This window comes from Eretmochelys imbricata, chromosome 9 (genome assembly GCF_965152235.1).
Source record: "Eretmochelys imbricata isolate rEreImb1 chromosome 9, rEreImb1.hap1, whole genome shotgun sequence".
Taxonomy (NCBI): Eukaryota; Metazoa; Chordata; order Testudines; family Cheloniidae; genus Eretmochelys; species Eretmochelys imbricata.
Window position 1 is genome coordinate 48,601,581 of NC_135580.1, and position 14,009 is coordinate 48,615,589.

The following is a 14,009-nucleotide window of genomic DNA, read 5'->3' on the forward strand; positions in this document are numbered from 1 at the left end:
CCAAGGCTGGCCAAGCCTGGGTGTAATGTCAGAAGAAAATGGGGAAGGGTGGACGAGAGTTCTGTCCTGTACACAGGCCGTCCAGGGTCCGCTGTTGATCTCAAATTTGCTTCAGCTCTCAGGAGGGTTTTAAGTCCTGGGGTCTTTTGGGGGTGTTTCGCTCAGGGACCTCTGTCCCCCGTGCTCATTGTACCAGTCCAAACTGGCTTTCTGTGGCTTCCTCAGCTTTTCCAAAACACACCAGCTTTAGGGACACACTTCTGTTATTTTCCCACTCACTGACCTTCACTGTCTCACTGGCTTTTGCAGCCCCTGCAGTTCTATTCAGCTGAATCCTCCTTTCTCACGGCTGGACTGGGTTGGAATCCAGGCTCCTGTCTTTCTTGGCAGGCAGCCGAGAGTTGGTTGTGTGCTGTGGCCTTGGGCTGGAGTCAGCATCTTATCTTCGAACCTACCTGGAGTGTCGAATTAACCTGTTCCTTTCTCCCTTTCTCCCCCTTCGGCCTCTCACAACCTGCAAAGAAATCTTTCACTCCACACTCACACCTTCAACCCCTCCCAAGATCCTTTCCAATGCATATAAAAGCATTAGCAATATACAATGCTGATGCTTACCCAGGGGACCCACTGGGTAATTTTACCGTGACAATAGGCCCTGGGAATTGGTGGGCGTGGATGTAATAGGGCCATTACCAACAACAAACAAGGGATACCAGTACATCTTGGCAGTCATGGATTATCTTACAAAATGGGTGGCATAAGTCAGCACATGAAGTGGCAAAGAAAATGGGTAAAATTATAAATTGATTTGGATATCTATAGTGGATACTGACAGATCTTGGTTCTGGAATCAGTAATGAGGTAATGATTTATTTTTGAGATTTTTTTCACTATTTCTTCAACCACACTATTGGATCATGGATATTTGACACTGACTATGGGCTTCATTGTCTTCATTATTATAATTTTTTTTACTGTAAATTGTTCCTGACATGTTTTTCTGTCTACTTATTCACCAATTTTTTTTATAACAAACTGATTGCAAACTTACTTTTCCATGTAGTCATTCTAAAAGATAGAATAGGAAACCACAGTAATTACATGTAAAATCAGTTGAAAATAGGAGAAGGAACATACACGCAGACATTTCCAAAGGAAACTTTATGGCATTTTTTTTCTTTCACTTTAACCTGGCCCTTTGTGGGGAAAAATGGGGGTATAACATAGCTTCATCAGCTCATACCTCCCACAAACCAATGGACTGGATGAAAACACCAACAAATCCATCAAATTTTAGAGGGGAAAATTTCAATACTAAACACAAGTAGCGTGCACCAGACCATAAGCTACATATTGGTAATACCTCTTCAGGGTCAATTTATTACATTGCAAGTCTCTTTATTGTATTACATGTGAAATGAAAAATAATCGAAGCCACGCACTGTGGTGTTCTCCTCCTTAGACCTTCTTGATTCCATATAATCTATCTCAATCAAGACATCATGTTTACTATTTGTTTTCACAAACTAATCAATCACCATTTCTTACAGAGCACTGCAGAAGTTGGTTGATACCACTGGGAGTAATTGGGATGAATTTTTTGATAACCTTTTATTTTCTTTGAAATCTAAACAGCAGATGAGAACAAAAATGTCACGCTTTCAACTGTAGTATGGCTTTGAAGCAACATTCCATACAAGGAATTATACAGTAAGTGTATTTAAGTATCATCAGTACTTAAGGACTAAGTAGTAGCGCAAACGGTGCTATATAGAGGAATGAGTAAATATGGTAAGCATGTACTGAAATTGGGAAATACAGCTGTAGCCAGTTAGTTCATTTTATCATTTATTTATCATTGTAATGTGGTGTTCTGGTCCATTCATATGCTATTTCATACATAATAAATGCTAAATAGATTTAAGTTCCTAGGCCATAGGCTTAAGCATGCTTGACATGAGTGGGTGATTTAGAATAACCCTACATCAGTAAGGTCTTGAGATTACTGCAAAAGATGTGCCAAAAGGTAATGTTATGAAAAAATAGATTTAAATAAACTGCAAGCTATTGTCCAAGGTCACGAGACCCCTGATTGTAACATCATGAAAAGTCCTGTTCTGACTGCAGGGTATATGTTATGCACAGATGCTAATGAGAATAAGAGGAATTAAGACCAACCTATGAAAAATGAGGCACCCCAATATTCCTGGGGTGTGGAAGTACAGATAAGGAAAAGAGGGTTTTCCTTAGGATAGCTTTGAGGATGTGAGTATGACTAAATTCGTAGTCACTGCATGCATTTTTGTAGGATTTACATATGCATGGGTAATTGTAACTTTACTTATTGCTTTAATAAAACTTGTAGTACAGATAAAACTTGTGAGTATGTCTGTAGTCAATATCCTTGGACTTTGTGCGTTTCTAAAGTCTCCAAATTTGAGAAAAGCACCAGAGGTGATGTTCACTTTGAGCTTGAAACTGTAGCAACAGGAGCTGAAGCCATGATAGTGTAATACAAAATTACTAAATTAAATTTAAATACAAAAAGAAGACTACACAGTGTAATCTAGATTGCATGGTTTGCCTAATTGACAAGTATAACTGCATTTTTCTTTTTTTCAAAGAACACAGACTGGAATGCAAAATGATGTATTATTTCTTCTTTACAATGCACCAGGTCATTTGGGTTATTGCAGTAAGATGTTTTCCATTGTTATACTTTGGGATTGTATCCACTAATGTAGTACTACATAATAGGATTCAAATACAGCTATGATATAATTTCCTGTATTTTGTGGGTTTTCAATAAATTTAATAGATTCAAATGAAAATGGAACTTCAATGTAAGGCTTGAAATGCTGAAGATTGCAGTTTAAAAAATAAAATGCTAGTCTGAAGAATTTGTTGTTATATTGGTAATGTATATTTAAAAAATACACCAAGAAATTCGCAATATGATTTTCTCTTGTGTATTAGTGAGATATTACACATAAGAGTATCCGCATGCAGTGTTTTGAAAAATCATTATAAAATTGTTGAAATGATCGTATTACCAATAACACACGTATATATTTTAAATTTGCACATAACATTCATGGAATCAAAAGAATTGTTAATAATTGAGCCCTTCTGTGGTGAAACAAGAGATGTGAAAGAACCTTCCTGAGGAATTGGAGGTGATTTTTAGGTACTTATTTTCAGTTTACAGGTAGCGTTAGTTTGAAACTATTTTCAATAAATATCATATAACAACAATGAAGACAATATGATACTGACAGCTACAAATAAAAATGGAAACAACACATTCTTGTACTTACTCTGTTTAGTACTGGACATTGACTGAACTTGTAGGATTTGAGCATGGACTAACTACTTCATTGAATGTGGACTCCAAATACTAGCCTTTAGCATGAGTGTGAAGGTGGTGTTAGCAACACATGACATAGCAAATCAAATGATGTATAGCAAAAGACTCTATACCAATAATATGAAACTGAGTGTGTGTGTGATATATATACTATGAGCATGAAGTAATTGCAACCATTCATTAAATAGAAAAATAAAGGATTACTGAACATCTAGAGTACCTGTATGAAAAAAATGAAACCCACTTATAAAGTTGGCTACTTATATGCCTTATACATTTCAGATGGTTCATCTAGTGCAAAGCTGGAAAATCCACAATGGGACTCTGGAAAATAAAAATTGTGGAACACAGGAGACAAGCAGTTGGACACAACAGTGGGCCACCTCATTCTAAAATTATTCAGTGTTAAATTTTGATTATTTCGTAATGATGTGTAATTATGATGTGTTCTCTAATTAAAAGTATTAGTTTGCAGAAACATATTTAGAGCATAAAGACATCAGTACTATGGAAACCACACAAGAGACTCTAACTATGTATAGAAGAAAAATCACCATTCTTTTAATTAAAGAGTCAGGTAATAACTTTGTTACAAGTACCTCGTGAGACCAGAGTATATGGGAAGATAACAGGAAGAGTGGAATAATGTCATATCACAAAGTTATCAGTAGGTTACGTCACAGGTTTGATTCTCTAAGGGTCTCTCTGCATGAATAATGTCTTTGATTAGTGAAAAATGGGGAGTGCATCGATGGTTGACACTGAAAGAGCAATGAAATCTAATTGGATATAGTTATATCCACCAGCAGTCAACTAAAAGTTTGAGATAAATAGACAAGGGTACCAAATATAATTTAAAATATGACCTCCAAAAAAGAAAAATATTTGCAAATCAGTAACTTAATATTTGATATAATTGACATTCATGAATAAATCAAGATTTCTATTTAGAGTTTTGGTCATAAGGTAATCATCATTTGATTACATTATATTGATTTTACAGAGAGCGTGAAGGAGTACTGCGCCTTGTCATATGCAAAAATGAAAATTGCATAGTTAACACCATGTTCGAACAGATAAGTAAACAGAATACTGTATGATTGTTTATAGCATATGAACAAAAGTCATGGCCCAAGACCCAGCCAGGTCTAACCTGATGGAATAACTTTGCTAAGGACCAGGATTGTTGTAATAATTCCACATTAGTAAATATTTCCAGTGTTGCTGACTAACTTTGACTAATGATTATATGTTCAAGGAATATTATTTTATAATTGTATGAATTAATTGAAATGATATTTAGCATAATTAGTTCTGTGTCATCATTTTTTCATCTATTACTTACCAAAGGTACAGTTTGACTCTTGTAAGAGGTGAGCATATGTGCCCTACCTTCCAGAGGGAACCAGTGAAAACATCCTAAGTGATAAGAAAGAGTATGACTGCAGAAAGTGTGTATAGTTGGGATGTTTACAAAAAATGTATATAGTATGATTATTTTCTTATGGTAAATATTTTGATTTTCTTGGAATTATACTGTTGGAATACAAATGTGTAATAGAGAAGTTCAATTTTAATGTTCATTTGAGTAAAGGAAAATATATATTAATCACTGTTTCTAAAAATGGGTTTAGATGCTTGATTTTGAAATAATGTTGACATGTAAAGTAAGCTATTCTTGTTTATATATCCTGTTATAAGAAGTTGTCAACATTTGAAAAATACCTAGATAGTAGCAAATTGTGACAAGGCAGCAACCATCTATCACAATTTGCTACCCCTGGATCAGAGGATGGGAACAGTGGGAGGTGACAAATTGTGGCATGGCAGCAAAACCAAACCACCCATAGATGTCAGTAACTACTACCAGTAGCAAAGTGTGATGACAGCAGTTTTTGACATTACACCAGGCGGGGTCCCTGCTGAGCTGGGCTGAGCTGAGCCATGCTGGGGTGGGGTCTGTTCTAAATTGTGCTGAGCCAGGCTGGATGATGGGGAGGTCCAGTCTTTGCTGTGCTGAGCCAGGTGGGGTGTGTATGTGCTGAATTGTACTGAGCTGTGTTGGGTGGGGGCCTATACTTGGCTGTGCTGAGCCATGCTGGATTGGGGTCCAAGCTGGGCTGTGCTGAGCCAGGCTGCGGGCCTGTGCTCAGCTCTAGTGAGCCAGGATGGGGGCGGGCTGGGGCTGTACTGAGCCATGCTGAGTGGTACAACATTGTACTAAGCTGGGATGTGCATGGGATACATTCTGGGCTGGACAGGGTTGAGGAGGGGTATGTGCTGAAGGGGATCCATGCTGGACGATGCCGAGTTGTGGTCTGAGTTTGGCTGTGCTGGGGTCTGTCCTGACCCATGCTGGAGGTGGGGTGCTGAGCAGAGCTGGGCAAGGACTGAGCTGGGCTGGAGTCCAGGCTCTGCTGTGCTGAGCTGAGGAAGGTGTATGTGTGTGTCCAGGCTGGACTGTACTGAGCCACGCTGGGTGGGGGCTGGGCTGAGACTGGCAGTGGTCTGTGTTGAGCTGTGCTGGGTGGGGGGTTTGTGGGGGGCTGGGCTGAGCTGGGTGGGGGATCTGTGCTGGGATCCGTGCTGGATGGGGGGTTGTGGTGGGCTGAGCTGGGATCTGAGTAGGGATCCATGTTGTTCTGAGCTGTGTTGGGATCTGTGCTGGGTGGGGGGTTGTGGTGGGCTGAGCTGGGTGGGGGATCTGTGTTGGGATCCGTGCTGGGGTGAGGGTTGTGGTGGGCTGAGCTGGGTAGGGCTGGGCATAGGTGCATCCCACGCTGTGCTGAGCGGGGCTGGACAGAGTGCTGTCTGTGCTGGGCAGAGTCAGGTGGGAGGCTGCGCTGGGGGCCGAGCTGGAGGTCCATGCTGAGCTCAGCCAAGGTAGGCAGGGGTAAGAGGGCGGGTCTGTCCTATGCTTTGCTGAGCCGGGCTGGTTGGCGGCGAGGGCTATGCAGCGATGGGCTGGAGGCCAGTAGGGTCTGTGCTGGGTTGTGCTAAGGGCTGGGCTGACCCGGGCAGGGCTCCGTGCTGCGCCAGGCTCTGACTATATTCAGCCAGGCTGAGCAAGGGTCCGTGTTGTACTGCGCCATGCAGGGTGGGGATGTGGGCGGGGCGGGAGCCCGTGTTGTGACGGGCCGGGAGACCTCCGAGCTGTCAGGGGCTGTCCCCGGCGCTAGCTCCTTCGGCATGGCCGGGTACCGCTAGGGGGCGCTAGCCACCCCCTCCACCCCCCGGGGTTGGGCCTCTGCTGCGGGGAGAGCGGCGGCCGGGCCGCGCATGCGCCGTGCGCGGAGCCAGGCGGCGGTGGCAGCGATGGCTCCGCAGTGACGGTTTGGCTCTAACGGTTGCTATTGACATTGCGGCGCGCAGCGGATCCTGCCGAGGGCCCAGCGGGGGAAACCATCGGCCCCGCGCAGGAGGCCGCGGTAGCGGCGCGGTGATGCGGCGGTGCTGAGGCCCGGTGCATCCGCCCCCTCCCCCGCTGTTGGATCGGGAGCCGCGGCCCGGGCCGCCGCCGCCGCCCTGCGCTGGGCTCGCGGTTCCTCCCCGCCCCGCGCCCCCATGCGGGGCCCCTGCTAAGCCGCAGGCGGGACGGGTGAGGGCGTGTGGCCGACAGGAGCAGGCCCGGCGGGCGGGCGGCCCGGCATGGCCCGCAGCCTGGAATAGCGCCGCCGCCGGGCCCGCTACAGGCGGAGGAGGAGCCTCGCCACCGCCGGACAAGCCAGGCCCCGGCCCCGTGACACTGCCGGAGAGGGCCGGGCGGGCCCTGCGGGGCGACGAGCGAGCCCGGCGCAGCGCGGCCCTTGGCCCCGCCCAGCCCGCGCCGGGCAGCGCCGCGGCCTCGGCCCCCGGCTCGGGCTGCCGCTCGGCTCCAGGGGCCCCGGACCCCCACTGACTCTCGGCCGGCGCGGACTAGCCGCCGCCCTTTCTTCTCACCCCGGAGCCGAGGGCGTTGGAGCGGCTGCGATGAACCCGGTGAATGCCACTGCTCTCTACGTGTCAGCGAGCCGCCTGGTGCTCAACTACGACCCCGGCGACCCCCAGGCCTTCTCTGAGGTCACCAAGCTCCTGCCTTACTTCCGACAGTCCCTCTCCTGCTGTGTTTGCGGTGAGGAGCTTTCTATTGTTCGCTGCACAATGAATTCGGGGCCTTGTGCACCCTTGGGAACCAACAGCGCTGAAGCCTGATTATTTTTACACCCACTTAAATGGGAAATAACACAAATCTTACCGTTGTTTAACGCCTTTCCAGGAGAGTGGGGCACATCTATAAGGTGTAACACCTTTTAGGAATCTGTATAGCTTTCCATGAAGTTAGATTTTTCCCCCCCCACTCCTATTGCATATTTTCCAACAACTCCAAAATTGCTCACCTTGTGCCTCAACAAATTGGAGAAATGTAGACAACATTCCAAGAGTGAGTGTGCTGGGAACAAAATCCCTCTAATTTTTGAGATCTTATAAGATAGCCAATAAAGGATTTACCATGAAAGTTTCCAACTCCACTGGAAAACATGCAGATATAGAAACCTTGCTAATTGAGTCCAAATTTTTTAAGTATAGCTTTGTGCAAAAAGAAGCATTCAGTATCTCAGATTATTGTATATAGTAACTTGTAACCTTTGTGTCCTGTTACAGAGAAGCTGAATTAGAACCAAAATGTTTTGGCAACAGGCATGGGAATCAAAACATTTACACGTGGGTGTACTGTATTTCCCTATCTACTTGGTTTGCAAAGCAATAGATGTGCTAGTGCAGTTCATGCAGTGGCTAAGTGCACTGAGTGAGGGGATAGGATGCTGTTGGTGGAAATAGAGCTGGTGGCATTCTTGTGTGGCTAGATTGGGAGCATGTGCAAGTTGTTGTGGGTTTGTATTGCTAGCTGGGAATGGAGAGTACAATTCTCAGCTGCCTGAAAAACTAGTTGCTCTTGATTGTCTTTAAAAGATTTCTGGAAAGTGTGCAGTACTGGTCAAAAAGGAAAACAGAACATTGGGATGCATAAAGACACTAATACAGAAAGCATGCTATTATAGAATCAAAGTATACTCCTTTCCTGAAATACTGTGGGTCAGTTATGGTCAGTCTACCTCACAAAGGATATAGCTGAAAAAGAGAGCACTCAGTAGTGAGTGATAAGAATGATTAGAAGTAGTGGGAAAACTTCCATTGATAGAACAGGAAAAAAAATTGGGACAGTTTTTTAGAAAGCAGATGAACAAGGTGGGGATGTGACAAAAGATAAACAAAACACAATGGCATAAAGAAAGTAGACCAGGAACTTTTATTCTCTTTTCTCATAATGGAAGAACAAAGGGACAGTCAGTTAAATTAAGAGGCAGCAAATTTAAAACTGACAAAAAATTTCACATAACAAATAATTACCCCATATAGTTCATTGCCATAAGATATCGTTGTGGCCAAGAGCTTAACAGGATTCAAAAAAGGACTGGACATTCATATGGATAACACAGACATATAGCATTACAACAGTAAGGATTAAAATAGACAAAAAAAAATTCGGAAGGGATATAATCCCTCATGCTTTTGGACAGAAATCTAACTCTCACAGGTGGGGTTTAGAATAAAATGCTTCATGCAGATAGGTTATTCCATAACTTCCTGCTGTGTGGTTTCTTTAAAACATGAGATACTGGCTGTTATTGGAGACATGATACTGGTCTGATTCAGTATGTCAGTTCCTGTGTTCCATTTTATGTTGCTGATTCAGACCCTTATCCTGCAAAGTTGTCTTATGCTTAACTTTATTACCATGAGTAGTCCCACTGAGCTACTCCTGGTAGTAAAGGTAAGCACATGAATGGGTAATTCAGTTTGATTTCAGTGAGACTACTCAGGATCAGGGCCTTAGGTGATAAGTCTTCTCAGTTAGTCTCAGATGCTGTTTCCTATATAGGAGCTGCTGGTTGTTCCCGGGAGGATATGTCTACAATACAGCACTGCTACAGTGCCATAGTGTAGGCATTTTGTATATCAACAGAAGGGATTTTTTGTCAATGTGTAGTTAAGCCAGCTCACTGAGAGGTGGTAGTTAGGTTGACAGAAGAATTCTTCTGTCGATCTAGCTGCATCTCTAGAGAGGGTTCGGTCAAGCTAACTACAGTGCATGTGGCATGAAACATTTCACAGCCCTGAGTAGTATAGCTAGGTCAAACTAATGTTTATAAGTAGACTAGGCCTTAAAATCATATAAATTAGAGGTTAGGTCAGATTTACTACCATCCCTACCCCTGCTTTCAACACGAAGGTAGGATTGTTTCTTATAGTACAGATACTGCTCCCATCTGACTCAATGTTCTACTTAACCCTAGTCACTAACATAATATGATTCTTCTCCACCCCTCCGCCTGATCGTTTGACTCTGGTCTCTACCTCATTGGTTCTCAACCAGGGGTCTGGGGTCCCCTGGGGGGCCGTGAGCAAATTTCAGGGGGTCTGCCAAGCAGGGCTGGAATTAGACTTGCTGGGGCCCAGGGCAGAAATCCAAAGCCGCAATGCATGGGGCTGAAGCCTGGGGCCCCGAACCCTGCGACCCGAGGCTGAAGCCAAAGCCTAAGCAACTTAGCTTGGCGTGGCCCCCTGTGGGTGGTGCCCTGGATAATTGCCCTGCTTGCTACCCACCTAATGCCAGCCCTGGCTTTTATATGCAGAAAAACCGTTGTTGTGGCACAGGTGGGCTGTGAAGTTTTTATAGCATGTTGGGGGGGGGGCCTCAGAAAGAAAAAGGTTGAGAATCCCTGCTCTACCTCTTGACCTCCCTTAATCCTTCTATCATCTTTCCTTGCTCATGCTTAATCTCTTTCATCAGGCCCCTTTACTTTTGTCTTCCCATATGCTATTTCTCTTATTTTAAAAAATCCTTCCCTTAATACCTCCTCCTGTCTTTAACTACTGTCCCATCTCCCTCCTGCCCTTCTTAACCAAGCTGCTTCATTTATTTTCATTGCCTTGACTTTCTCTCTGCTAACTTTCTCCTTGGCCCTCTGTAGTCTTGTTTTCATGCTCCACTGAGATTGCTCTTTCTTCGGTCATCAGTGGTGAAGTTCAGGAGCTGTCTTTTCTTTTCCATCTTCTTCCTCCTTGCCTTTTCTGTCTCTTTCACTGTGGTAGACCAGTCATCCTTTTCTGTTTGCTTTCCTCCATAGATTTGTGCTGTTTTTGCTGCTTTCTTGATGTGTAGGGATGGCCTGAATTCTCGCAACTGCTCCCTGCCCTTCCCACCAAAAAAACCTTATTCTTTTTGTTTTTTGTTTTTTAATTTGGAAATATCAGGAATGTCAAGTATGATTTTTCCCTGGTTTATTTTCTGGAAGACCTCAAAGTGTTTCATGGATGTGTATTGTAAGCTCTCATTTCCTTATTGAAGAAGTAGAGGCAGGGACAGTTAATGAATCTTTAACAAAGGTGTACTTTCTCCAAAATGTTAGTCATTGAAGTTAAATAGGTATTAAAGATGACCTAAAAATAACTTTATAATTGGATTTGTTCCCTTTTTAGGCAATTTTAATGATTTTTAAAGTTTTTATTGGCTTTTTAAATTAGAAATATCAGGAGAGCAAGTCTGGGATGAGAAATAATGAGAAAATATGAGGGCTGTGTTTGACTCTAATTAAATGGGCAATGGATGTTGGATCTTTAACAAATGCTTCCTTTATCCAAAATGTTAATAGTTGCAGTTAAACAGGCATTAACAAAAACCAAAGAATTTTAAGCAGTCTGCGTTGTCTACATGCAGAAATTGCTGAGCCAGTTTCACTAAAATTAATTTTAAAACCCCATTTAATTTAGTTAAACCTGTGCAAACTCCTGTATGGGCTCTGATGCAGGTTTAAAACTGACTTATGTAGAAATTAACTTATTCCTGATCTTGTGCTCCAGGCACCCTCTCTCCTTTTAAGCCTTCCTCTAAACCCACATTGTTCCACAATCCTTCATTTAACTATTAAAAACAAATTGATCATTTCATTTTAAAAAAATGTAGCTACTAAAATAAGAAATTAGTATGATTCATACTTTATCTCCCAATCTGTTTTGTGTAGTCCATGCTTTTTGTCTGCTTCCGTATCTCTGGTCCCTCTTTTTGCCTCTGTGTTGTTGTTTTTAGATTCTATGATGAAGTGGAGCTCTGTTCACTTAAGTGGGGTTTCAGGTGGATCCAGTGTCCCCCTGCACAGAATGTGTTGCCAGATTACTGCCTTGTTCATAAAGTCTTAAATGCCAGAATTTATTTTAATGTGCACAAATTTTGGATGCAGCATACAAAATAAAGAACAGTATATTGTATAGTCTAGTAGTTTTAAAAGTCCCAAGTGATAGGACTTCCCGCACTTCCCTTAGGAGACTATTCCACAGCTTAATATATCTCACCATCAGGAGACTTTTCTTGAAATGTAACTTAAGTTTCACCTTTTAAAATTTTGTTCTGTTATACAGCCTAATTAATCTTCTGATACCACCCTAAAGATATCTCATTTAACATTCTAGGTTCTTCCAAAACAGAAATCTGTAAAAGGGCAAGCATATACAGTGGCTGAAATCAGTTTTGAGGTATAGTAATTCCTTAAAGCAGAAGAAAGCTCACATTCTCTTGATAATACTTTTAAAACTGTCTTAGGGCTTGTCTGCAGACTGGTCTATGGAGGTGCGAATTGCAGAGAGCTCTGAACCACCCTGTCTAGACCCTGCTGGCACAACTAAAAGGTATTTAGTGTGCACTAGGTATTGCACACTATACCTTTTAGTTTGTGCCAGCAGGTTCCACACAGGACGGAGTGCTACATGTTAGAGGGCTGTGTACACCAGTCTTGGCAGAAGTTAGTTGTGGCATGACAATTAAAACTCTAACACAGGCCTGGTTTATTAGGAAAATTTCCACTGGTGTAAATATATTGATGAACTTACACCTAATGTAGATATGCTGCACCAATGTAAGTTACTAGAGTAAACTCTGCATCAGTGCATGGTCTCTACACTGTGGGTTTGCTACAGTGTAATTGTACTGATGAAGTTACACTGATGCACATCTGAAGTGTAGACATGACCATACAGTGATATTTACTTTTACAGTGCTGTAGGTGTGCGTGATGCTTTTACAGACAAATGCAAGAAGACTTCTCCAAAGACCTGATGATGTAGAAACAAAACACTCTAGGGTTTCTGTGAGGCATTGGTGCATTCCTTAGATGTGTTTGGGGCATAAAAATTAAGCTTACTAATGCACACCCTCAGGTCGTCTTGCTGTTAAAGTATGGTTTGTTAATATTACAATTCATTCTAAAAACAAAGTTTTGTAAACATTTATGCAACATATTCTTCCACTATGGAAAAAGTAGTTACTATTTGAAGGGAAAGGTTATAAGTGCTTTTTCTACTGCTTTAATATATTTTTTTCTCACCTTGTTTCTAGATTCCTTAGATAATTTGGACCCCTTCGGGGCTTGTTCAGAAGTTCAGCTGACTTTTCAGCATCAGCTTGTCACTAACAGACAATTGATAACTCTTACTCTTACAAACACTAAATTTGGAAAACTGGAACTTTCCCGGTTAAACTTTTATACTAGAAAGTGAGTTAGCTTAATGTGGCCACAAACTGCCACAGAAATACTAGCTTAGCACTTTGCAGGGAGAGGCGGTTCTAAAGGTGCACGGTTTGTGGTGTACACTAGATATGGTGGTGGAAGAGTGTTTTGCTTGTTGATGAGGAAATAGAGGGTATATATTGGTAGGTGGCTTAACTGTTTCCTTGCTTTTGTGGGAGGTTTTTTGGTCAGGTGTGTATAGCAACTTTAATGGCATCACTGAGCATTAATTAAATAATGTATGAACAAATGAAAGAATGTGGTGGAATAGATGAAACAGTCTTTGCTGTTCTAGGACACTTACCTACTATATTATGTAGCTATTTTATATCACTGTCTGTCTTAGAATTACCCAGAAAAACTGTCGCTGTAGTGCCCTAGAATATTTGTACTTGTGGGGATCATTATAGGGGGAAAAATCATTTTCATGCAGTGTTTGTCTAAGTCAGTGGCTTTCAACGTTTCCAGACTACTATACCCCTTTCAGGAGTCTGATTTGTCTTTCATATCTCAAGTTTCACCTCACTTAAAAAGTACTTGCTTACAAAATAAGACATAAACATACAAAAGTGTCACAGCATACTATTACTGAAAAATTGCTTACTTATTTTTACCACATATTTATGAAATAAATAAGTTGGAATATAAATATTGTAGTTACATTTCAGTGTATAGTATATAGAGCAATATAAACATGTCGTTGTATGAAATTTTAGTTTGTATTGACTGCTGGTGATTTTTATGTTGCCTGTTGTAAAACTAGGCAAATATCTAGATGAGGTGATGTACCCCCTGGAAGACTTCTGTATACCCCCAGGTGTATGCATACCCCTGGTTGAGAACCACTGGTCTAAGTGAATTAAGCTGTGTGTTGAAACTTTTACACATTAACTAGGATCCCAGATCATGTAGGGCTTAGGGATTATTTCACTAGGACTCAGGCAGCATCTCCATGTTAGTCTGGTACAGGGAATTGCTTTTTTCTGCATTTTTCTCTTGTTTCAGCATCCAGGGCTAAAGCTATCTTTTGGAGGGCAATT

General features: G+C 42.3%; 1 protein-coding gene across 2 annotated transcripts in view; it reads left to right on the plus strand.

The window, feature by feature from the left end:
• Positions 1 to 6,647: 6,647 nt before the first annotated feature.
• MSL2 (MSL complex subunit 2) overlaps positions 6,648 to 14,009 on the plus strand; it is a 34,023-nt gene continuing 26,661 nt past the window's right edge. Inside the window, exon 1 of one of the 2 annotated variants that reach the window (XM_077825648.1) lies at positions 6,648 to 7,478. In XM_077825648.1, the coding sequence (XP_077681774.1) occupies positions 7,337 to 7,478 (142 nt within the window). In that variant the 5' untranslated portion in view covers positions 6,648 to 7,336. Of the gene's footprint in view, positions 7,479 to 7,768; positions 7,788 to 14,009 lie in introns of those variants that run through there. The other variant, XM_077825649.1, reaches the window with a different exon arrangement.